This window comes from Mobula hypostoma, chromosome 27 (genome assembly GCF_963921235.1).
Source record: "Mobula hypostoma chromosome 27, sMobHyp1.1, whole genome shotgun sequence".
Lineage (NCBI taxonomy): Eukaryota > Metazoa > Chordata > Chondrichthyes > Myliobatiformes > Myliobatidae > Mobula > Mobula hypostoma.
The window spans coordinates 33179355-33202747 of NC_086123.1; the positions used below are offsets into that span (position 1 = coordinate 33179355).

Below are 23393 nucleotides of genomic sequence, written 5' to 3' on the forward strand. Positions count from 1 at the left end.
TACCTGATAAAGTGGTCACTGGGTACACAGTACGTCTTTAACCTCATAATCCTTGATTCAAAATTTATCCTGAGCCACGGCAAGTAACCAGGTAGACTTTAACCTGCTTTAGAACCTTCCACACATCAGGCTGAGTATCTGTATCCCAGATTGTTCCTTGTCCTTTCCCCTAGTTCTGGGGTTCCTGACCCTTGCCATGACCCAATACCACTACGTAAGGGGTCCATGGACCCTTGGTTGGGAAGCCCTGCCCCAGTTGATCTCAGTCTTGAGTACCATAATCAACCCGACCTAAACTTTTCCCATTGTGATACTTGCTCTACCTGCTGCACTTCTTTCCTCAGAATCAAGCAATACATTCTTCCTCACTGGACTGGAAACATTCTGATAAAAAGTTTCTCCTAAATACACCAGAAAATTTCCCCCCACTTTATTCCATACAGTATTATCACCCGATCCAGATTAGGATGTTATTTATTTGACACCCCTGTTTAAGATGGGGCTGGTGAAGCCCAGCGACTACTTGCTGGTGGCAAATAAAACAAAGAAAATAACTAAATACTTCATTAATTACACTTTTTCTGGCGAACCATCACTGCAACTTCTGTGTCAGAGTTGAGCTTTTGAACCACCTGTACGACCTGGCATTTCTGCAGTGGGAATTGAAGTCTCGAAGGTTCAGGGCAGCTGCTGCGTGCTGCTGAATGAAGGTGGTGGAGGAGCCAATGTCTGGCCATTCCTGGAGCTAACTTGGAGGCAATCCAATCTGGCAGAACCGAGTCCAGGCAAGTGGAGGCGATGGAGCCCAGACTCGGGCACAAGAGCGAGGGAAGACCCGACGTTGAATTGGTTTAAGCGCTGAGCTGAATTGGGAAAGCAGGGCGCAGGCCGAATTGAGGTGGTGAGGCACCGGCCCGAGACTGTATCGGAGTGGCAGGGTCCTGGTCTGAGAGCAAGACCTGGATCATTTAAGCACCGGGCCAGATTGAAAAGGACAGGGTGCTGGGTCAGGAGGAGAGGCACAGGCTAATTCAAGTCGCTGATCTGCACCGTAAACTGTGGCTGTGGCCAGCAACTGTCACAGTGTGAACTCACTTTTGTCAGCCTTAGTTCTGAATGCTATTTGCTCACTTTTATTGTTTGCAGTTTTTTCCTGCACATTGGGTCTTCTTTTGCTTTAGTGGGTTCTATTGGGTTTCTTTGTTTCATGGCTGCCTTTAAGAAGACAAGTCTCAAGGTTGTATAAAGTATGCATACTTGAATGAGGCTTGGTACTACACAGTAAAATCATCCACCTGTGTTAAAACGGTGACCTAAAAGCTTCTGTTTTATTGAATAGTTGGTTCAGGGCTCCTCAAGTGCTAATGCATGAGTGCAGGCTAACCTAGGAGCTATAAAGAGCAATCTCAAAGAGCATGCTCAAACTCCCTCCATTTTACTCTCCACACACCTGTATTCTCTTTCCACTGAATGTGCTGACTTCAGCAGTGTGCCGGGCGGTTTCTTTCTCAAGACCAGCTGGTGAACCCCATACTGCACATGGTATGTGGGATTAGATTGCCCATGACTGAACTGACGAAGGAGAAGTGGCTCTGTAAGCAGATTAGTTGTTCAGTAAATCAAAAAAATCAGTAAGTTAATTCCCATTACAGCAACACAGGTAACTGGCATAACTCCCCAGAAAACCCTTAGCAATGTGTACTGCCAAATTACCATGATCCCCTAAAGAGTGTGTGTTTGCAAGTTAAACACACACAGAATGCTGGAGGAACTCAGCAGACTGGGTAGCATCTATGGGTCTCAAACAGTTTTGGACAGAGATGCTGAGTTCCTCGGGCATTTTGTGTGTGCTGCTCTGGATTTCCAGCATCTGCAGAATCTCTTGTGTTCGGGTTTGCAAGTTTTCTTCCAATTGACGACCTCACTGCCAAGCAGAAACCAAGCCGCTCCAGTTAACCTATAATCTTATGAGTATGTCAGAGTTAATTGTTTTTAAACCATCTCAGCCAAGGATCGATGCCAGGCCGGGAAGAAATGGGGGTGTGGGGTCGCAGAAAGAAACAACAGAACAGATTGGCGGGGGCGGGGGGGAAGAGGCTTGCGGCATTTGTTGACTTTCAGGACGCTGCACGTACAACGTTATTTAAAAAGAGATTTGAACAGATATGATAGGAGGAATATTCTGGCAGGGGTTGAGGATTGGTAGAAATAAACAGGTCACTTTCAGATTGCAAGGCCATGACTGCAGGGGTGGCACATAAGTCAGTGCTGTACGTCTGTTGTTTGTAATCCATATCCCTCATCTGGATAAAGGGACCAATTCATTATGCTGCTGGTGTTCAGGGCGGCAATGAAGGCTCTCCATCTCCGGTGGGGTTCAGAGTTTCCTTCATCATGTCAGTAGCTTCCCCTCAGTTTTTCTTAACTGTTAGCTGTACAAGTCTCAGGAATACTATCACACTCAGATATAGAAGGATACTTCATTGCTATCTCCGTAACGATTTTGTTTTACCAGTCAGAGTTGTTGGCCCTGAGCTGAACCCCCAAACTTGGAGGACCGGTGGACCATTTTCAGTCTGGCCTCTACCCTTTGATCTATTTGGCATTGGTGACCCTAGCAAGAGCCAAAGCATAGAGCCCTAACTCCACCAACATAGCTCTCCGGGTCATTGATAAGCCTCCAAACTATGAAAAGGTTGTGGTCCCCTTGGAGGCCCAAAAGATAAAAGTACAACAAAGATTTACTCCATTGGTTCCTGCAATAGGGTGCTTAAGCTGATTAGATCTGAACCTACAGAAGTTCAAAAAAAAAATGAGACAAAGAAAATTTTACATTCTGAAACAAAGAAAATTTTAACATTGTACAGGGCTGGATATGTTCAGTGTTGGGTGTCAATGTGTTGGGTCAAATGCCCAAAATGAGAGTCAACCATTTAGGACTGAGGTAAGTAATGTCTTCAATTCAAGGATTTCTCTACTCCAGAGCACTGTTGAAGCTCAGTTGCTGAACGTATTCAAAATTGAGATAATAGATTTTTGAATATTAAGAGAATCAGAGAATACATGGTTAGTATAAAAGTAAAATAATCAGCCAAGATCTTATTTAAATGGAGGAGAATTTCTGTTCTTCGTTGTTCTTATTTCTTATATTCCTACAGAAATGTTCAAAAGTCTTAGGCTGTTGGATCACCTACTGTACCTGGTGCTCCCAGTGTGACCTCTTGTATATCGGTAAAACCCAATGTAGATTGGGGGACCGCTTCGCCGAGCAGCTACACTCCGTCCGCCAGATGCCTACTGTCACGATGAGGCCACACTCGGGTTGGAGGAGCAACACCTTACATTCCGCTTCGGTAGCCTCCAATATGAAAGCATGAACATTGATTCCTCAAACTTCTGGTAAACCCCCCGCCCCCTTCACCATTCCCCATCCTCTTTTCCCTCTTTCACCTATCTACTTGCCTGCACTCTCTGGTACTCCTCAACTTTTCATCCTTCCATGGCCTTCTGTCCTCTTTTAGATTCCCCCTTCTCCAGTCCTCTATCCCTTTCACCACTCTGCCTCCCAGCTTTTTGCTTCATCCCCTCCCCCTCCCAGATTCACCGATCACCTTGTGTTTCTTCCTCCCCCCCCACCACCTTCTGAATCTGGCTGCTCGTCTTTCTTCCCCAGTCCTGAGGAAAGGTCTCAGCCCGAAATGTCGACTGTACTCCTTTCCACAGATGCTGCCTGGCCTGCTGAGCTCCTCCAGCATCTTGTGTGTGTTGCTCGGATTTCCAGCGTCTGCAGATTCTCGCTTGTTAGGTATATAGGTAGGGTTGTTAAGACATTTGCACAGTACTGCACTTGGTAACATTTTGCAGAGAGCAGGTCTGTAAATCTGGCGGAATCAAAGGATGTTGGGTATGGTGAGGGTGGAGTGCCGTGGGAGGGGTGTGGGGCAGGTGGCAGTAAGGAAGTGCCAGAGGCATGGGTGCAGACAAGCCCAGACCTGAGGCACCGGGGAAAGTCATTTGGTTCCAAACAATTGTCTTATTGATCATTACAGAATGTCACTCTGGTGCTTCCCATCCTCTTTTCCCAAGCATGATTCCCCTCTCTCTGCCCCCTTCCCACTCTCTGTCCACAACAGAGACCCATATTGGAATCAGGTTTATCATCACTCACATATGTCATGAATTTTTTTTGTGTGGCAGCAGTACAGTGCAATACATAAAATTACTATAGTACTGTGCAAAAATCTTAGGCATCCTAGCAATATATAGGTGCCTAGGACTTTTGCACAGAACTGTATATTCCAGGATTCCTGATAAGGGCTGCTGGAACGTGAACAACCTACCTTCTGAACTCAGCCCCAGAGTAGTCTGGAGATACTTCTTCAGATTGTCAGTAGGAATCTCCATGTTCTTACGAACAGAGCAGGTCCTTGGGACATAGCCATGCAATGGGAAGCCCAGCAATGATTCCAGCTCCTTAATAGCTGTGGCTGTATCTGAAAACTAGAAATGAAAATGTAACACTTTTCCAACATTGTTCAATTGTTGATTCAGCTCATTTTTTAAAGTTTAATAGCAGGGCAATTATGAACTCTCCAGTGGTGGCCTCATGAGCAAAGCAACGCATGGCGGATTATTCGGATTAAAAGGGATTTAGATTGTGATTGCAGGCCAGAGAAGCTGTAGATTTCAGTCTCTTTAGACCAGATTGGACCATGGATTCCACTCTTGATTTCCAAACAGTGACTGGAAAAAATACAGATCTGGATAGATCATTTACCATACCTGAAATATATATACATCTGGTTCATCTATAATGATCACTGAAGCAAGCTATGTAGCAGATATTTGAGAAAGGAGAAAATACTGCCAGATGATGGAGAAAAAAAACTGTATTAATATCTCGGGAATCGATGAGACGGATACAAAGCAATTCACCCAGCATTAACCCATTGGAGGTTATGACCCTTTCAAATACCTTAACAGTGCTGATCCCAATCTGGGCTGCTGCTTTCAGGTTTTCCCCAACATCATCAAGGAAAATTGATTCTTCAGGACAGACCTTCAATCGTTGCAAACAGAGTTTGTAAATACCAGGGCTCGGCTTGGTAATGCCTTCCCGGCATGACTCAACGATCTGCAATATAATGAAGCATTGAAACCAAGACTTTTGATACTTTAGGTTTCTGCATCCATTGCTCACAATTTGTGCACTTGACTCTGCTCTAACTTATAATCAGATAAACGGTATTAAGCAATGCCTACTGCCTCAAATATTTTAATAATCTCAAGTCTCAATTTTTACAACACTCTCCCCTTCCAAGCTCCATCATACATTAACACAAGAGATTCTGCAAGTGCAATATCCATTTCCTGTTTCAGATTCTTCCCCCTTCCTTTCCAGTCCTGTCGAAGGGTCTTGGGCCAAAGCGTCAGCTCTTTATTCCTCTCCAGAGATGCTGCCTGACCTCCTGAGTTCCTCCAGAATGTTGTGTGTGTTATTCCCCAATACATTGTCAGATCAACTGAACTCTAAGGATTGCAAATGAATTTTTTTTAATATAAAGTGTTGGAAACATTAAGCAAGTCAGGCACCAGTTATGGAAAAAGAGAGTTAATGTGTGAACTCAGTCAGCTCCATCATATGCGCACTGGTCTCCCTGGTATTCAGGGTATCCTCAAGGAGTGATACCTCAGAAAGGTGGCATCCATCGCCCTCATCCCACTGCTACCATCAGGGAGGAGGTGCAGAAGCCTGAAGATGCACACTCAACAATTCTGGAACAGCTCCTACCCCTCTGCCATCAGATTTCTGAATGGACATTGAACCCCTGAACATTACCTCACTACTTTTTCCCTCTCTTTTTGCACTACTTAGTTAACTTTTTAAATTTATATTTATTTCTTATTGTTCATATCTATATATTATATATAAAGAGAGATTATATTTATAGATAGAGATGAATACGTATACATTTCTTACTGTAGCTTAATATTTAAAGTTCCTTTAATATCAGAGAAGGTACACAGTATGCAATCTGAAAGTTGTATCCATGATATAAGAAGCCCCATAGAATGAATGATAGAACATTGAAGCCCTGATACCCCACCTCCCCCCACCCTTTGCAGAAGCAGCAAAAGAATTATAGAATTCCCCAACTTCCAGTAATTCCCTCCCCCTCCCTTCCCCTATCCCAGTTTCACTCTGCCTCCTCCCCCAGCTGCCTATCACCTCCCTCATGGTTCTGCCTCCTTCTACTACCCATTGTGTTTTCCCCTATTCCTTCTTCACCTTCCTGCCTATCTCCTCCCTCACCTCTTTATCTTTCCCCTTACTGGTTTTTCACCTGGAACCTACCAGCCTTCTCCTTCCCACTCTCCCCCAACCTTCTTTATAGGGCCTCTGCCCCTTCCCTCTTCAGTCCTGACGAAGGGTTCCGGCCCGAAACATCCACCGATCTTTTCCACAGATGCTGCCCGACTTGCTGAGTTTCTCCAGCGTGCTGTGAGTGTTGAAAAGAATCAACCTCCCACTTCCCTCCCTGACTCACAACGGCAAAAGCACCAACTACCCCCCCTCAACATGTAAGAGACAGCAAAAGCCTCCAGAGAGACCCTGATCCAGAGCCCATAACCCAGCATTCTGGTATCTCAGACAGGCTCCCCCTCTCTCCAGCAATGATGAGAGAGAAGTCGCTCCTGTAACAATGAGAGCGGAGACCAGTGTTCCACTCCTCCAAGCCCCCTGACTCACGGACTGACAGGCTGTCACTTTCCACCAAAAGAGAGAGAGGGATGGAGTGGGAGAAATCGCTCAAGTCCAAAAGCAGCCGGTGATGAGCACATCCATCTTTAACACACCACCTATCGTCTTGATGTTTCCGTCTCCAGCAACGCTCTGTGAAATCAACAAGGAACTGGGTCCTGATGAAGTGCCTCAGCCTGAAATGTCAAATATTTATTCATTTCCATTGATGCTGTTGAGTTCCTCCAGCAATTTATGTGTGTTGCTCTGGATTTCCAGCACCTGCAGAATTTTTTGTGTTTATGAACAGGAATCTTGGGGTCGCAGATGGAGACTGGATGCAACTGCTCCACAGTGATTATCCAATATGCATTTGGTTTCTTCAGTGTAGGGAAGACTACATCATGAACACTGAATGCATTATATTAATTTGGAAGGACTGCAAGGGGATAATTACCTGGAAAATCTCTTGAGTAGTTTCCACAGTCCTGCCATTAGCAACACATAACACAGACAAAGAAGCATTCATCATCATCACCATCACCATTATGTGCCGTGTCGTGTGACATGGGTGATCATGGTCTTCCCATGGCCATGATTGCTCTTGGCAAATTTTTCTACACAAGCAGTCCACCATTTCCTTCTTCCGCGCAGTGTCTTTACTGCTTCCTCGGGCGACATCTTCCAGATAGTCCTCCAAACTGCTTATTCCACCTCTTCTACATCTTCTCCTTATCTTAAATGTGTTTCTGGAACTGTCAGAGCTTGCATTTTACAATTTGGAGATCTAGCGCTTTGCTGTCTCCAAGAAAATTCCAGGAGGTGAGTGGCCCCGAGGTGAAGAAGCTTAGATACGAGGCTCAGCCCATGATCGACTCTATCTCACCGATTAAGGTGTCCATTAACAGCCCGTTAAAGTGTCAAGAAAGATTCAAACATCGAGGAGAATGTAGAAGAATGAGAGGGGATCTTATAGAAACATACAAAATTTTGCAAGGGATAGATAAGATAGAAGTAGGAAAGTTGTTTCCATTGGTAGGTGAGACGAGAACTAGGGGACATTGCCTCAAGATTCAGGGGAGAAGATTTAGGATGGAGATGAGGAGAAACTGTTTATCCCAGAGAGTGGTGAATCTGTGGAATTCTCTGCCCAGGGAAGAGGTTGAGGCTTCTTCACTAAACATATTTAAGGAACAGTTAGATAGGTTTTTACATAGTAAGGGAATTAAGGGTTACGGGGAAAAGGCAGGTAGATGGAGCTGAGTTTACGGACAGACCAGCCATGATGTTATTGAATGGCGGGGCAGGCTCGATGGGCTGGATGGCCGACTCCTGCTCCTATTTCTTATGTTCTTATGTTTATGTTCTTAAGGCAAGCGAATGGTCAACGCCGACTACCTGCCTGTCGCTTGCTGCTGTGACAATCTGTGTCTGCATTCGTGTGGTCTCACTCTCTCCCTCAAAGCTGCTGGACGATCTTACCGAAATTCTGCAATTTATGGATTGGACTGGACTCTGTCAGCTTTATGTCTTTTATCTTCTGTGTTTCTGCCAGCTCCTTATTGTTGCCATTTGGCACGATTGATTTGTTTTTTTTTGTGTAGGGGAAGTTAGGGTTAGATGTTCTTGCCATTTGCATGATATATTTTTCTGCATGGGGGGGCGATGTTTTTTTTTTGAACGACTTCCATGGTGTTTCTTTGTTTCATGGCTATCTGGAGAAGATGAAGCTCAGAGTTGGATACTGCATACATACTTTGATAATAAGTGAGCCTTTGAAGACAGGTGACCCCAGCCATTGCCAACACTCCAGAGATTGTCTGCCAGAGCTTGTGATGTGCACCAGCTGCTCATACGACCATCCACCACCTGCTCCTGTGGCTTCACATGACCCTGATCTGGGGTGGGGGCTAAGCAGCTGCTGCACCTTGCTAAGGGTGACCTGCAGGCCAGCAGAGGGAAGGAGCAGCTTACACCTCCTTTGGAAAATACGTATCTCCACCCCGCCACTCAAAAGAAGCAGTATCACTCTGTAATGGTCCTCATTAACCCATTTGAAATGGACTCAACCTACTACAGATTCTCCTTTTGTTCATCCCACTTAAAACCATCTTGTCTCCCTTTCCAAATTCTGGTGAAGGGCATCTGACCTCTGAAATTAACGATGTCTTTCCTGCCATAGATACGACCTGACTTCTGAGTATTACTAGCCAATTTTACACTTAATTGTTTCCTGCTGCAACGACATCAGCCTCCACCATCTTGATTACGTCAGCCTATGTCAGTTAACAATTTTAAAAGCATCTGAAATCTGCTGTGACTTTATTCCATTCTAAACAGGCAAATCAACACACACAAAATACTGGAGGAACTCAGCAGGTCTGGCAGCATCTGGATAAACAGATGATGTTTCGGACCAAAAGCCTTCCCAAAGAATCTGCAAGTGCCTGAGCTCAAATTGTCCAGCTCACAACCTTTGGTCTTCTAGTTCTGTAAAATCTACCTTTTCCTTTGGGTGACCAATAGAAGAATCATTGGATCCCTGCCTCTTCATCTTACAAGTTCTCTCTCATTCCACAAGCTCAGCGTTGTAGAAGTGTTAAAGAAATTTCAGGTGCAGCTGATCTCTACCCACGCTGAGGCAGGGGGTCCCAACCTTTTTTATGCCATGGACCAACACCATTAAGTAAGGGGTCCGTGGACCTCAGGCTGGGAACCTAGGATAACCAATTGTTCAGTTGAGCAAAGTGAACAGACATGAGCTTCTTCAAGCGTGGCTTCCCACTTGTGGTAGCTGTTGTACACTTGGTCCAAATTGTGAATTTCAATGGTCTTATCTGTTTTTTAAAAAATTTTCATCCATTGCAAATTGATGGGGAGACTCAAAATTCATTTGTAATTTGCTACGGAGGACTATATTTTATTGTTATTTACAGAATCAGCACACTAACAGGCCCTTCCAACCCAACGAGCCCATGTTGCCCAACTACACCCATGTGACCAATATGTCTACTAACCTGTAGTCCTTTGGAATGTGGGAGGAAACTGGAGCACCTGGAGGAAGCCCATGTGGTCACAGGGAGAACGTAGAAAATCCTTACAGACAGCAGCAGAATTGTACTCGGGTCGCTGGCGCTGTAACAGCATTGCGCCAACTGCTATGCTAGCGTCCCACCCCCGACAACCAATCAGATCCATCAACAACCACATCAGAACCTAACAACTGGCAATGAGCCTGAGATGCTTTTTGCTGTGTTGTGAGTATCTTGATTCACGGTGCTGCCCTGGCCAATCAGAAAATAAGCAGAGCGCGACTCAAAGCAAGAGTCCGCAACATGGCAGCAAGCAGTAGCACTCTCACACTCAGCGTACCATACCAGCTAGCTCTACTGCTTCTGTGCACAACATAGTCTTGTCTTGTCCATACTGCACCAAACGCCACCACTGGGCTATAAACGTAGCAAAGCTGAAGTGGATATACATTCTGTGATTGCTCGATGAATCGTACTCACCACGTCAAAGAGGTTTCTCTCCAAGGGTAAGAAGGTCTGGCCTTGGAACCAAAAATTATTCGTCAGTACAGCAGTCTGCAGTCCCTCTGCCCTGATGCACTGAACCACCTCCCTCATCGCAGAGCTAGTCCACTCACCCACGTGATTGACGTTTGCTAGTAAATAAGATTCCACTGATTCAGAAGTTATATTCTGTGTGAGGAAAAGGAAAGTAGTTAGCATTTTGATAGAGGCACACAATATACATGAGAAAATTAAAACAAGTAGCAAGATTAGGAATATATATATGAGGGAAAGAGAGAAATTAAAAAAAAGAAACGTGAGACAATGAATTACAATGCAATACGATCAGCAGAGCTACACTTAAAAAATATTATGACGTTGCAAATCTGAACTACAATTTGAAAACTCTTGAAGTACTTAAGCTACCTCAGCTGACGTTAGTTTATGGCCAATTGCAACAAACTCTATAACTTCGTCAGTGAGAACTGGATTTCCCTCCATCGTTTATTTTTAAATCCGAGTAATACTTACAGATCCCAGCTCTCTGCTGCACACTTTAATGAACTCCTCAAATGTCAGTTCCCCCCGCCTGCACTGGTCCCATGCGAGGCCTTGCTCTCCAGTCAATAGAGCCTGCCAGATTGATCCAGCTGGGAGACCATTCCGCTGCTCCCACTCTGAGGAATAGAGAGGATAAAGCTACAGATTCTAGATTAATGGAGAGCTGTGAGCTAGAAAATGTGAAGTTTATACTCTTTAGATAAGCTACTTCAATGAAAGATTGCCATAAATGAAAAGATTATATTTTTCTATATACAGGTCCATAATCCTTTATCCGAAATCCTTGGGGCGAGTTGCATTTCGGAATTCAGAATTTTTCCAATTTCAGACCCCGCCCCCAGATACCAAAAACAGGTATGCTCAAGTCCCTTATTTAACCTGTCTCAGTGTGGCGGACTTTAGGACCCGGCGGCACACCAAACCTACGCACATCCTCCTGTATACTTTAAATCATCTCTAGATTACTTATAATGCCTAATACAATGTAAATGCTATGTAAATAGTTGTTATACTGTATTGTTTCGGGAATAATGACAAGGAAAAATTTTATTTCCAACAAAAACATTCAATAAAACATAAAAATATACAGCTTCAAATGAACGGAATCAAACACATGGTAAATGACTTATTGGAATAAATGTAGAACGTCACTGTCACTGTAAAACTTCAGTAACTTGTCTTTCTGTTTATTTAAATCATATACAGTGGTAGTTCTAACACTATTTTCCTCAGTAAGACTCCGCACAGACACACCACGATCAGGCTTCTGCAATAACTCCACTTGCTGTGTTATTGATAGAGAAGATTCCTTCCTTTTTCTCATTGTTACCCATAAGGGTATCTGCAGCTCTTTTTGACATTTTCATAGTGAAATTAAACACAAAGTCAACAGTGAACACAAAATATCAGCGAACAGCAAATGCACATGTAACCTGTACCAGCGCTGAGCCACAACTGACGTCTGGCGGCCTCTGCAAGTGCTGCCACGTCACACCTGAGTGACGTCAGCTGTTGGCGAAAAAAACTTCGGTTTTCGGAGCTTTTTGGATTTCAGAATTTCGGATAAAGGAATGTGCACCTGTACTTGCAACCAGTTTAAGTGCATATGTTCCTCCCTACGATCGCTCCAGGCACAGCTAAGGAAGTAGAATACCTGCTTGTGACAGGAACAAAGGCAGCCAAGGAACACATTTATCTTCCCGGTAACTTTGGTCTCTGTGAAGACCTGAGCATATTACTTCTCCAATAACAGAAAGGCTGAAATGAGTGAGAGACGATAACTATGTAACCTCTGTCCTAACTATGAAACTGCAAATCCCAGTTCTTTTCCACACGATTATATGCCAGCTTTTAATCACTTTGAAAATTGTAATATTAGGGCAGCACGGTAGTGTAGTGGTTAGCACAACACTTTACAGTACAGGTGATCCAGGTTTAAACTGTACATTCTCCCTATGACTGGGTGGGTTTCCTTTGTGTGCTCCAGCTTCCTCCCACAGTTCAAAGATACACTAGTTGGTAATTTAGTTGGTCTTTGTAAATTGTCCTGTGATTAGGCTAGGATTAAGTTGGGGGAGTAGAAACATAGAAAATCTACAGCACAATACAGGCCCTTCAGCCCACAATGCTATGCCGAACACGTACGAATTTTAGAAATTACCTGGGGTTACCTCTATTTCTCAAAGCTCCGTGTACCTATCCACGAGTCTCTTGAAAGACCCTATCGTATCCGCCTCCACCACCGTCGCCGGCTGCCCATTCCACACACTCACCACCCTCTGAATAAAAAACTTACCCCTGACATCTCCTCTGTACCTACTTCCAAGCACCTTAAACCTGTGCCCTCTTCTGACAGCCATTTCAGCCCTGGGAAAAAGCCTCTGACTATCCACACGAGCAATGTCTCTCATCATCTTATACATCTCTATCAGGTCACCTCTCTTCCTCCGTCGCTCCAAGGAAAAAAGGCTGAGTTCACTCACCCTATTTTCATAAGGCACGGTCCCCAATCCAGGCAACATCCTTGTAAATCTCCTCTGCACCATTTCTATAGTTTCCATATCCTTCCAGCAGTGAGGTGACCAGAACTGAGCACAGTACTCCAAGTGGGGTCTGACCAGGGACCTATATAGCTGCAACATTACCTCTCAGCTCCTAAACTCAATCCCATAGTTGATGAAGGCCAATGCACTGTATGCCTTCTTAACCACAGATTAAACCTGCGCAGCAGCTTTGAGTGTCCTATGGACTCGGATCCTAAGATCCCTCTGATCCTCTACACTGCCAAGAGTCTTACCATTAATACTGTATTCGGCCATCATATTTGACCTACCAAAATGAACCACCTCACACCTATCTGGGTTGAAGTCCATCTGCCACTTCTCAGCCCAGTTTTGTATCCTATCAATGTCCCGCTGTAACCTCTGACAGCCCTCCACACTATCCACAACACCCCCAACCTTTGTGTCAGCAGCAAATTTACTAACTCATCCCTCCACTTCCTCATCCAGGTCATTTATAAAAATCACAAAGAGAAGGGATCCCAGAACAGATCTCTGAGGCACACCACTGGTCACAGACCTCCATGCAGAATATGACCCATCTACAACCACTCTTTGCCTTCTGTGGGCAAGCCAATTCTGGATCCACAAAGCAATGTCCCCTTGCATCCCATGCTACTTACTTTCTCAATTAGCCTTGCATGGGGTACCTTATCAAATGCCTTGCTGAAATCCAGAGACACTACATCTACTGCTCTTCCTTCATCAATGTGTTTAGTCACATCCTCAAAAAATTAATCAGGCTCGTAAGACATGACCTGCCTTTGACAAAGCCATGCTGACTATTCCTAATCATATTACACTTCTCCAAATGTTCATAAATTCTGCCTCTCAGGATCTTCTCCATCAACTTACCAACCACTGAAGTAAGACTCACTGGTCTATAATTTTCTGGGCTGTCTCTACTCCCTTTCTTGAATAAGGGAACAACATCTGCAACCCTCCAATCCTTCGGAACCTCTCCCATCCTCATTGATGATGCAAAGATCATTGCCAGAGGCTTAGCAATCTCCTCCCTTGTTTCCCACAGTAGCCTGGGGTATATCTTGTCCGGTCCTGGTGACTTATCAAAGTTGATCCCTTCCAAAAGCTCCTGCACATCCTATATGCTCAAGCTTTTCAGTCCACTGTAAGTCATTCCTACAATCACCAAGGTCCTTTTCCGTTGTAACTAACGAAGCAAAGTATTCATTAAGTACCTCTGCTATCTCCGCCGGTTCCATACACACTTTTCCACTGTCACACTTGATAGGTCCTATTCTCTCACGTCTTATCCTCTTGCTCTTCGCATACATGTAGAATGCCTTCGGGTTTTCCTTAATCCTGCTCGTAAAGGCCTTCTCATGGCCCCTTCTGGCTCTCCCGAGTTTCATTTTTAAGTTCCTTCCTGCCAGCCTTATAATCTTCTAGATCTGTATCATTCCCTAGCATTTTGAACCATTCGTAAGCTTTTCTTTTCTTCTTGACTAGATTTTCAACAGCCTTTGTACACCACGGTTCCTGTACTCTACCATCCTTTCCCTGTATCATTGGACGTACCTATACAGTACGCCACGCAAATATCCCCTAAACATTTGCCACATTTCTGCCATACATTTCCCAGAGAACATCTGTTCCCAACTTGTACTTCCAAGTTCCTGCCTGATAGCTTCACATTTCCCCTTACTCCAATTAAAAACTTTCCTAACTTGTCGGTTCCTATCCCTCTCCAATGCTGTGGCAAAGGCAATAGAATTGTGATTACAATCTCCAAAATGCTCTCCCACTGTGAGACTTGACACCTGACCAGCTTCACTTCCCAATACCAGACAAGTATAGCCTCTCCTCTTGTCGGCTTGTCTACATATTGTGTCAAGAAACCTTCCTGAACACACCTAACAAACTCCACCCCATCTAAACCCCTTGCTCTAGGAAGATGCCAATCAATATTTGGGAAATTAAAATCTCCCACAACGACGACCCTGTTATTATTACACCTTTGCAGAATCTGTCTCCCTATCTGCTCCTCCATGTCCTTGTTACTATTGGGTGGTCTATAAAAGACACCCAGTTGAGTTATTGATCCCTTCCTGTTTCTAACTTCCACCCACGGAGATTCCGTAGGCAATCTCTCCATGACTTCCTCCTTTTCTGCAGCTGTGACACTATCTCTGATCAACAGTGCCACGCCCCCACCTCTTTTGCCTCCCTCCCTGTCCGTTCCGAAACATCTAAAGCCTGACACTCGAAGTAACCATTCCTGCCCCTGAGCCATCCAAGTCTCTGTAATGGCCACAACTTCATAGATCCAAGTGCTGATCCATGCTCTAAAATTTGTTCATAATACTCCTTGCATTAAAACAGACACATCTCAAACAGTCAGTCTGAGCACATCCCTTCTCCATCACCTGCCTATCCTCCCTCTCACACTGCCTACAAGCTTTCTCTATTTGTGAGCCAACCGCCCCTTCCGCCGTCTCTTCAGTTCGGTTCCCACCCCCCAGCGATTCTAGTTTAGACTCTCCCCAACAGCCTCTGCAAACCCCCCTGCCAGGAGACTGCTGGGTGACATGGCTCAGAGGGCCCATCCCACGCTGCTTCTCAATAAAAATATGACCCGAGAAGGGAAATGTAAAGCATTCCAGGTATGATACTTAACTGATGTACTGGAAGGCTGATTTGTTTGGGTTAGGTCTGTGGCCCACTACCTCACTTCCCGGATATTTCTCATGCTACATTAATAACAGTTGGCTCCTCGTTGGAGGACAGCTCCAGAGCTGGTGGGCACACTGCAGTTTCATGCCCAGATGTAAACCTGAAGAGCAATTACTTCAGGTAATTCGAACACGAGAGTAAAGCTGAACAAAGAAGGAAGAAGCATTGTCCTCTCCCATTCAATAACTTCTTTCTCAGCCCCTTACTTCCTCCACCCATCACCTCCCAGCTTCTTACTTCATCCCCCACCAAGCTTCCTCTTCATCTGGCCTCGCCTATCGCCTATCAGCTTGTAGTCCTCCCCCTCCCACCCTCCTTCTTATTCTGACTTCTGCCCCCTTCCTTCCCGATCCTGATAAAGGGTCTCGGCCCATAACGTTGGCTGTTTGTTTCTCTCCGCAGATGCTGCCTGACCTGCCGAGTTCCTCCTGCATTTGCCCAAGATCTGCAACATCTGCAGAATCTCGTGTTTTTAATCACAGCTGTTTTTCTTTTCTGAATCTTCAGCCTCAACATTTCGTCCCCGTTCTGAACAATAACTGAACCCCTTGACCATGCCTGCATACTTTTATACCTTGAGCTGCTGTCACGTGATTGGCTGATTAGATACTTACATTAATAAGCAGGTGCACCTAATAAAGTGGCCACTGGCTGCAGCTCAATAAACTTTGATCCAATAAAAATGCTTTGATTTAGCTTTAAACAAATTTGCACTAACATCTCACAACATTCTATCAGTTTAAAGTGGTTTTAGGGTAAAAGGTCCTTGGTGGTCAGTGCGGACTCAGTGCTGTATGGTCCTCTGTCTGACTGTATGATTTCTAACTCCATTTCAACCCATTTACTGGCCTGAATAAAAACCAAATAAAGTTTTTGCACAACAACCTCACCTGAAGCTAACTTGTATGGCGAAGCCATCAGGACTCCACCTAAATCAAAAATCACGGCCTTGTACTGTCGAGAGGCATGGTGTTTCCATCGCGATGAAGCCTGCACAGAGCTAGGCAAATGTTGGCACAGGGTTACAACCTTCCGTGTCTTGGCCAAGAAATAACGAGAAGCACAGGGAATTCCAGAGAGAAACATGGTGGTGGGAACTCTAGAATACAAGGGGTGTCCACAGGACCATCGATCGGAAGCCCAATAACACTGAAATCACAAAATTTGAAAGATTGTAACTTTTCTAATTTTTTAAAAAAAATCCTGATACAAGTCAGCATTACAACCCAGTGACCTGAGTTCAATTCCACCACTGTCTCTAAGGAGTTTATACGCTGTCCCTGTGGGTTTCCTCTGGGTGCTCTGGTTTCCTCCCACATTCCAGAGATGAGTAGGTTCATTGGTACATGGGTGTAATCGGGCAGTGCGGGTGCATTGGAGCAGAAGGGCTTGTTACCGTGCTGTACGTCTAATAAATAATAAAAATGAAGGAGCTGCATTAGAGGCCATTCAGCCTATTGAATCTGCTCCATCTTTCAATCATGCCCAGTTTAACCCAATTCTCCTGCCAATGCCCTGCAATCCTTAACTCCCTTACCAATCAAGGAGTAACAATCTCTGCTTTAAATACACCCAATGAATTGGCCTGAATTCCACAAATTCACCAGCCTCTGCCGGAAGGAATTCCTTTCTCTCAGCTGCCCCTTTATCCTGAGGCTGTGCCATCAGATACTAGACTCTCGGACGAACGGAAACATCCGTTCCACGTTCACTCTGTTCAGAATCTGTAGAGTTCAGTGAGATCCCATCTCATCTTTCTAATCATCATCGTGTACAGATACAATGCTGCTCCACTTACGTTGTTGCCTTTTCTGTCTTGGACACTGATGTTTCCTACCAGGTCAGTGACACAACCCGTCAGGATCCAACCCATCAGGATCCAACCCATCAGGATCCAACCCATCAGTGACACATCCCGTCAGTGACACATCCCGTCAGTGATACAATCCGTTAGTGATCCAACCCGTCATGATCCAACCCATCAGTGACACAACCCGTCAGTGATCCAACCCATCAGTGACACAACCCGTCAGTGATCCAACCCGTCAGTGACACAACCCGTCAGTGATCCAACCCGTCAGTGACACAACCCGTCAGTGACACAACCCGTCAGTGATACAGCCCGGCAGTGATCCAACCTGTCAGTGACACAACCCGTCAGTGACACAACCCGTCAGGATCCAACCCATCAGTGACACAACCCATCAGTGACACAACCCATCAGGATCCAACCCATCAGTGACACAACCCGTCAGTGACACAACCCATCAGTGACACAACCCGTCAGTGACACAACCCGTCAGTGATACAACCCGTCAGTGACACATCCCGTCAGTGACACAACCCGTCAGGATCCAACCCGTCAGTGATACAACCCGTCAGTGACACAACCCGTCAGTGACACAACCCGTCAGGATCCAACCCGTCAGTGATACAACCCGTCAGTGACACAACCCGTCAGTGACACATCCCGTCAGTGACACAACCCGTCAGGATCCAACCCGTCAGTGATACAACCCGTCAGTGACACAACCCGTCAGTGACACAACCCGTCAGTGATCCAACCCGTCAGTGACACAACCCGTCAGTGACCCAACCCGTCAGTGACACAACCCGTCAGGATCCAACCCGTCAGTGATACAACCCGTCAGTGACACAACCCGTCAGTGATACAACCCGTCAGTGACACAACCCGTCAGTGACACATCCCGTCAGTGACACAACGCATCAGTGACCCAACCCGTCAGTGATACAACCCGTCAGTGACACAACCCGTCAGTGACACATCCCGTCAGTGACACAACCCGTCAGTGATACAACCCGTCAGGATACAACCCGTCAGTGACACAACCCGTCAGTGACACAACCCGTCAGTGATCCAACCCGTCAGTGACACAACCCGTCAGTGACACAACCCATCAGTGACCCAACCCGTCAGTGACCCAACCCGTCAGTGACACAACCCGTCAGTGACCCAACCCGTCAGTGACACAACCCGTCAGGATCCAACCCGTCAGTGATACAACCCGTCAGTGACACAACCCGTCAGTGACACAACCCGTCAGTGATACAACCCGTCAGTGACACAACCCGTCAGTGATACAACCCGTCAGTGACACAACCCGTCAGTGACACATCCCGTCAGTGACACAACGCATCAGTGACCCAACCCGTCAGTGATACAACCCGTCAGTGACACAACCCGTCAGTGACACATCCCGTCAGTGACACAACCCGTCAGTGATACAACCCGTCAGGATACAACCCGTCAGTGACACAACCCGTCAGTGACACAACCCGTCAGTGATCCAACCCGTCAGTGACACAACCCGTCAGTGACACAACCCGTCAGTGACCCAACCCGTCAGTGACACAACCCGTCAGTGACACAACCCGTCAGGATCCAACCCGTCAGTGACACAACCCGTCAGTGACACAACCCGTCAGTGATACAACCCGTCAGTGACACAACCCGTCAGTGACACATCCCGTCAGTGACACAACCCGTCAGGATCCAACCCGTCAGTGATACAACCCGTCAGTGACACAACCCGTCAGTGACACAACCCGTCAGTGATCCAACCCGTCAGTGACACAACCCGTCAGTGACACAACCCGTCAGTGACCCAACCCGTCAGTGACACAACCCGTCAGTGACACAACCCGTCAGCATCCAACCCGTCAGTGATACAACCCGTCAGTGACACAACCCGTCAGTGACACAACCCGTCAGTGATACAACCCGTCAGTGACACAACCCGTCAGTGATACAACCCGTCAGTGACACAACCCGTCAGTGACACATCCCGTCAGTGACACAACGCATCAGTGACCCAACCCGTCAGTGATACAACCCGTCAGTGACACAACCCGTCAGTGACACATCCCGTCAGTGACACAACCCGTCAGTGATACAACCCGTCAGGATACAACCCGTCAGTGACACAACCCGTCAGTGATACAACCCGTCAGTGACACAACCCGTCAGGATCCAACCTGTCAGTAACACAACCCGTTAGTATACAACCCATCAGGGTACTCTCCACTGTGCATCTATAGAAGTTGATCAAAGCTTTTGGTGACATGCAGAATCTACGCAAACTTCTAAGCAAGTTTTTGTCTCTGTGTTAACACCTACGTGCTACTCCCAGGACTGATGTTAACTGTAGCAGCTACTTGGAAACAAACCTAAGCCGCTGAGAGACTAAGCCAGGGTACTTGACACTGTATGAAGCACTTCCAAAGAACCAATTTCCAAATCGGAAAAAGATACATCCCATCCTTTATCATGAAACCAGCAAAGAAAAACGATCTTGCAACAATAAAAAAACTAATCAAATTAAATTAGCAACACGGTGTCCAAATTAGCGAAGTAACAAAGTTAGCAATGGAACTAACATATTTAAGCAAAGTTAGCAATGTTGCTAATGTTCCAGTAACTTCCCAATTAGCAGTGAACAAGAAAATATCAACCCATGGCTCAACCCTTCTCCACTGGACTAAACTAAACTAACAAAACGTGAATACCTAACTATTCTCCTGTGCTTCTACCATAGCCCAACCCAGGTGACAGATTACCATAATAAAGGCGCTACAAACTACAACACAGACAGAAAGTAGATACAAGGCTCCAATGGACAGACCTTCTGCACCTCCGTTTCTCTAACTGGCTCATGGACCTCCAGCTCCTTCACCCTGCTGTCAGTCCTTGGTTTTGCTGACACTGAATGAGAGATTATTGGTATTTTGACACCGTTCAATCAGATTTTCAATCTATATGTCAATTCATTTCCAACCTTAATTTGGCCAACCATAGTGGTGTCCTCAACAAACTTAAATACTACCATTCAGGTCAGTCAGAATCGGGGTTATTATCACTGAGATTTGTCATGAAATTTGTGGTTTTGCAGCAGCAGTGCAAAAACATTAAAATCACCATAAATAAATAGTGCAGAGTTCAGAGTAAATTTACAACGTCCAACGTACATAATTGTCACCATATACAACCCTGAGATTCAAAAGACAAGTGGTGAGGTGGGGTAGTGTTCATGAACCATTGAGAAATCTGATGGCGGAGGGGAAGAAGCCGATACTAAAACTTTGTGTGTGGATCTCGCTCCTCCCCAATGGTAGTAACACAAAGACAGCATGTCCAGGGTGGCGGAGGTCTTTAATGATGGATGCCTCCTTTTTGAGGCATCTCGTCTTGAGAGATGTCCTCAGTTCTCCTGTGTTCCTATGCAAAAGAGACTTCGTACCAGTCAGAATGCTCTCCACTGTATATCCACAGAGATTCTGATGAACTTCTAATGAAGGAGAGCTACTGGTATGCCTTCTCTGTGATTGTATCTACATATTGGGCCCTAGGTAGATACTCCGAGACACTGCCATTTAGGAATTTGAAGCTGTGCACCCTTTCTCGATCTTCCATGAGAAATGGTGTTTGTTCATCTGACTCCCCCTTCCTGAGGTGTACAATCAGTTCGCTGGCCTCAGGGAAACAGGAAATCATTCCCCCATCAATTGGAATTAGGTGATTGAATTCAAAGAAAGTAATGACATGTGAGATCATCTGGCCCACGTTGTCTGCAATGGCTGATAAAGGATGTTCAGTGAATCCTACTTCCTGGCTCTTTGGTTCCCCACCCTACAAGTTAGATCTCTTCAAATGTTCACCCAGATATTTATTAATTACGGTGAGGATTTCACAAGATTTGCCACTCCTCTCAGCTCTGTTCTGAAGGGTCACCCCGATGTAAACCTATTCTGTTGTGACACCTTCTACCTGTTAACTAATTCGACATGCACTAATCACCGACTCTGCTACTGAGGGAACCAGGTAACTTCCGCTTGGCCTCACTGACGCTCTCAATTTCAGACATAACAATTAAATCTCCCCCTTGTTTCACAAGGAACGACACAGTCAGTATGGACACCTCCGCAGAATGGTTATTCTCCAGCCACGGCAGTATCTCCACAACCTCCCTGCAAGGTGTTAATGAGAACCCCATACAGGCCGTCAGCTAGCCTCTCGCACAATTCCAGCATAGCATCATTGTACTCTAACGCACCGACCGATAACGGCAAGTATTCTATATGCCTGTGCTGCCACCTTCACAAGTGAGCATTGTGGTGTGCTATGTTGGTGCTGGAATGTATGGTGATACTTGTAGGCTGCCACCAGCACGTTTAGGTTACATGGGTTGTTAACACAGACAACACATTACACTGTGTGTTTTGATGTACACGTGAGAAACAAATGAATCCCAATATGCAGACACGCACTACAAAATTCCACCTGTCCTCAACACACCTAAGAATCCTGCCAGTTACCACATATTTCCTGGCCTTGCTTGTTCTCCCCAGAAGCATTATCACATATCATTCTGAATTAATTCCAGTTTGTCACTTTTATGCCCACATGACGAGCCCACTGACATTTTACCTGTAGTCGAGACATTTGTTCTTTACTGACAACTACACTGCTGCCTTTTGTATCAGCAAAGTTAATTGCCACCCAGAATAAGCCCCAATCAGTTTTATATCGGACTGAAGGGGTGGGATCTCACTCTGAACCTTGCAAAACACTCTGTTCACCTCTCCAATTCTGAAAAGTTCCTGTTGACGATTTTGCTTTGTCCTTCAGGATGGAAAAACACTGGGTGTAATGGCTCACGTCGATTTTATTCACAATTTATATGCAGGACTACAATGAAGAGGCAGAAGTATGGGGGGTTACTGGCGACAAGCATAGTGAGTGTGAGTTACTGGTGACGAGGGTAGTGAGTGTGAGTTACTGGTGATGAGCGTAGTGAGTGTGCGAGTTACTGGTGACGAGGGTAGTGAGTGTGTGAGTTACTGGTGACAATGGTAGTGAGTGTGTGTTACTGGTGACAAGGGCAGTGAGTGTGCGAGTTATTGGTGACGAGGGTAGTGAGTGTGGGTTACTGGTGACAAGGGTAGTGAGTGTGAGTTACTGGTGTCAAGGGTAGTGAGTGTGTGAATTACTGGTGACAAGGGTAGTGAGAGTGTGGGTTACTGGTCACAAAGGTAGTGAGTGTGTGAGTTACTGGTGACAAGGGTAGTGAGTGTGTGAGTTACTGGTGACAAGGGTAGTGAGTGTGTGAGTTACTGGCGACAAGGGTAGCGAGTGTGTGCGTTACTTGTGACAAGGGCAGTGAGAGTGTGGGTTACTGGTGACAAAGGTAGTGAGTGTGTGAGTTACTGGTGACAAGGGTAGTGAGTAGTTACTAGTGAAAGGGTAGTGAGTGTACACTACTGCTGACAAGGGTTCCCAGTGTATGAGTTACTGTTGACAAGGGTAGTGAGTGTGTGTGTTGCAGGTGACAAGGGTAGTGAGTGTGTGCATTACTTGTGACAAGGGCGTGAGAGTGTGTACTGGTGACTAGGGTACTGTGACAAGGGTAGTGAGTGTGAGTTACTGGTGACAAGGGCAGTGAGTGTACACTACTGCTGACAAGGGTTGCGCGTGTGTGAGTTACTGGTGACAAGGGTAGTGAGTGTGTGTGTTTCTGGTGACAAGGGTAGTGACTGTGTGTGTAACTTGTGACCAAGAGGAGTGAGTGTGAGTTGCTGGTGACAAAGGTAATGAGTGTACATTACTGGTGACAAGGGTAGTGAGTGTGTGTGTTACTTGTGACAAGGGTAGTGAGTGTGTGAGTTACTGGTGACAAGGGTAGTGAGTGTGAGTTACTGGTAACAAGGGTAGTGAGTGTACATTACTGCTGACAAGGGTTGCAAGTGTGTGAGTTACTGGCGACAAGGGTAGTGAGTGTGTGTGTTACAGGTGACAAGGGTAGC

At 45.7% G+C, this 23393-nt stretch overlaps 1 protein-coding gene across 2 annotated transcripts in view; it reads right to left on the bottom strand.

Annotated features, from left to right (window-relative positions):
- Positions 1-23393, bottom strand: part of acad11 (acyl-CoA dehydrogenase family, member 11) — a 103571-nt gene that overhangs the window by 44829 nt on the left and 35349 nt on the right. For both annotated transcript variants that reach the window (XM_063034635.1, XM_063034636.1), the window contains 6 exons: positions 16463-16721; positions 10789-10934; positions 10255-10446; positions 4976-5134; positions 4341-4500; positions 1451-1592 (listed from right to left, as the gene is read on the bottom strand). In XM_063034635.1, coding sequence (XP_062890705.1) covers positions 1451-1592; positions 4341-4500; positions 4976-5134; positions 10255-10446; positions 10789-10934; positions 16463-16721 — 1058 coding nt within the window. The remainder of the gene's footprint in view (positions 1-1450; positions 1593-4340; positions 4501-4975; positions 5135-10254; positions 10447-10788; positions 10935-16462; positions 16722-23393) is intronic.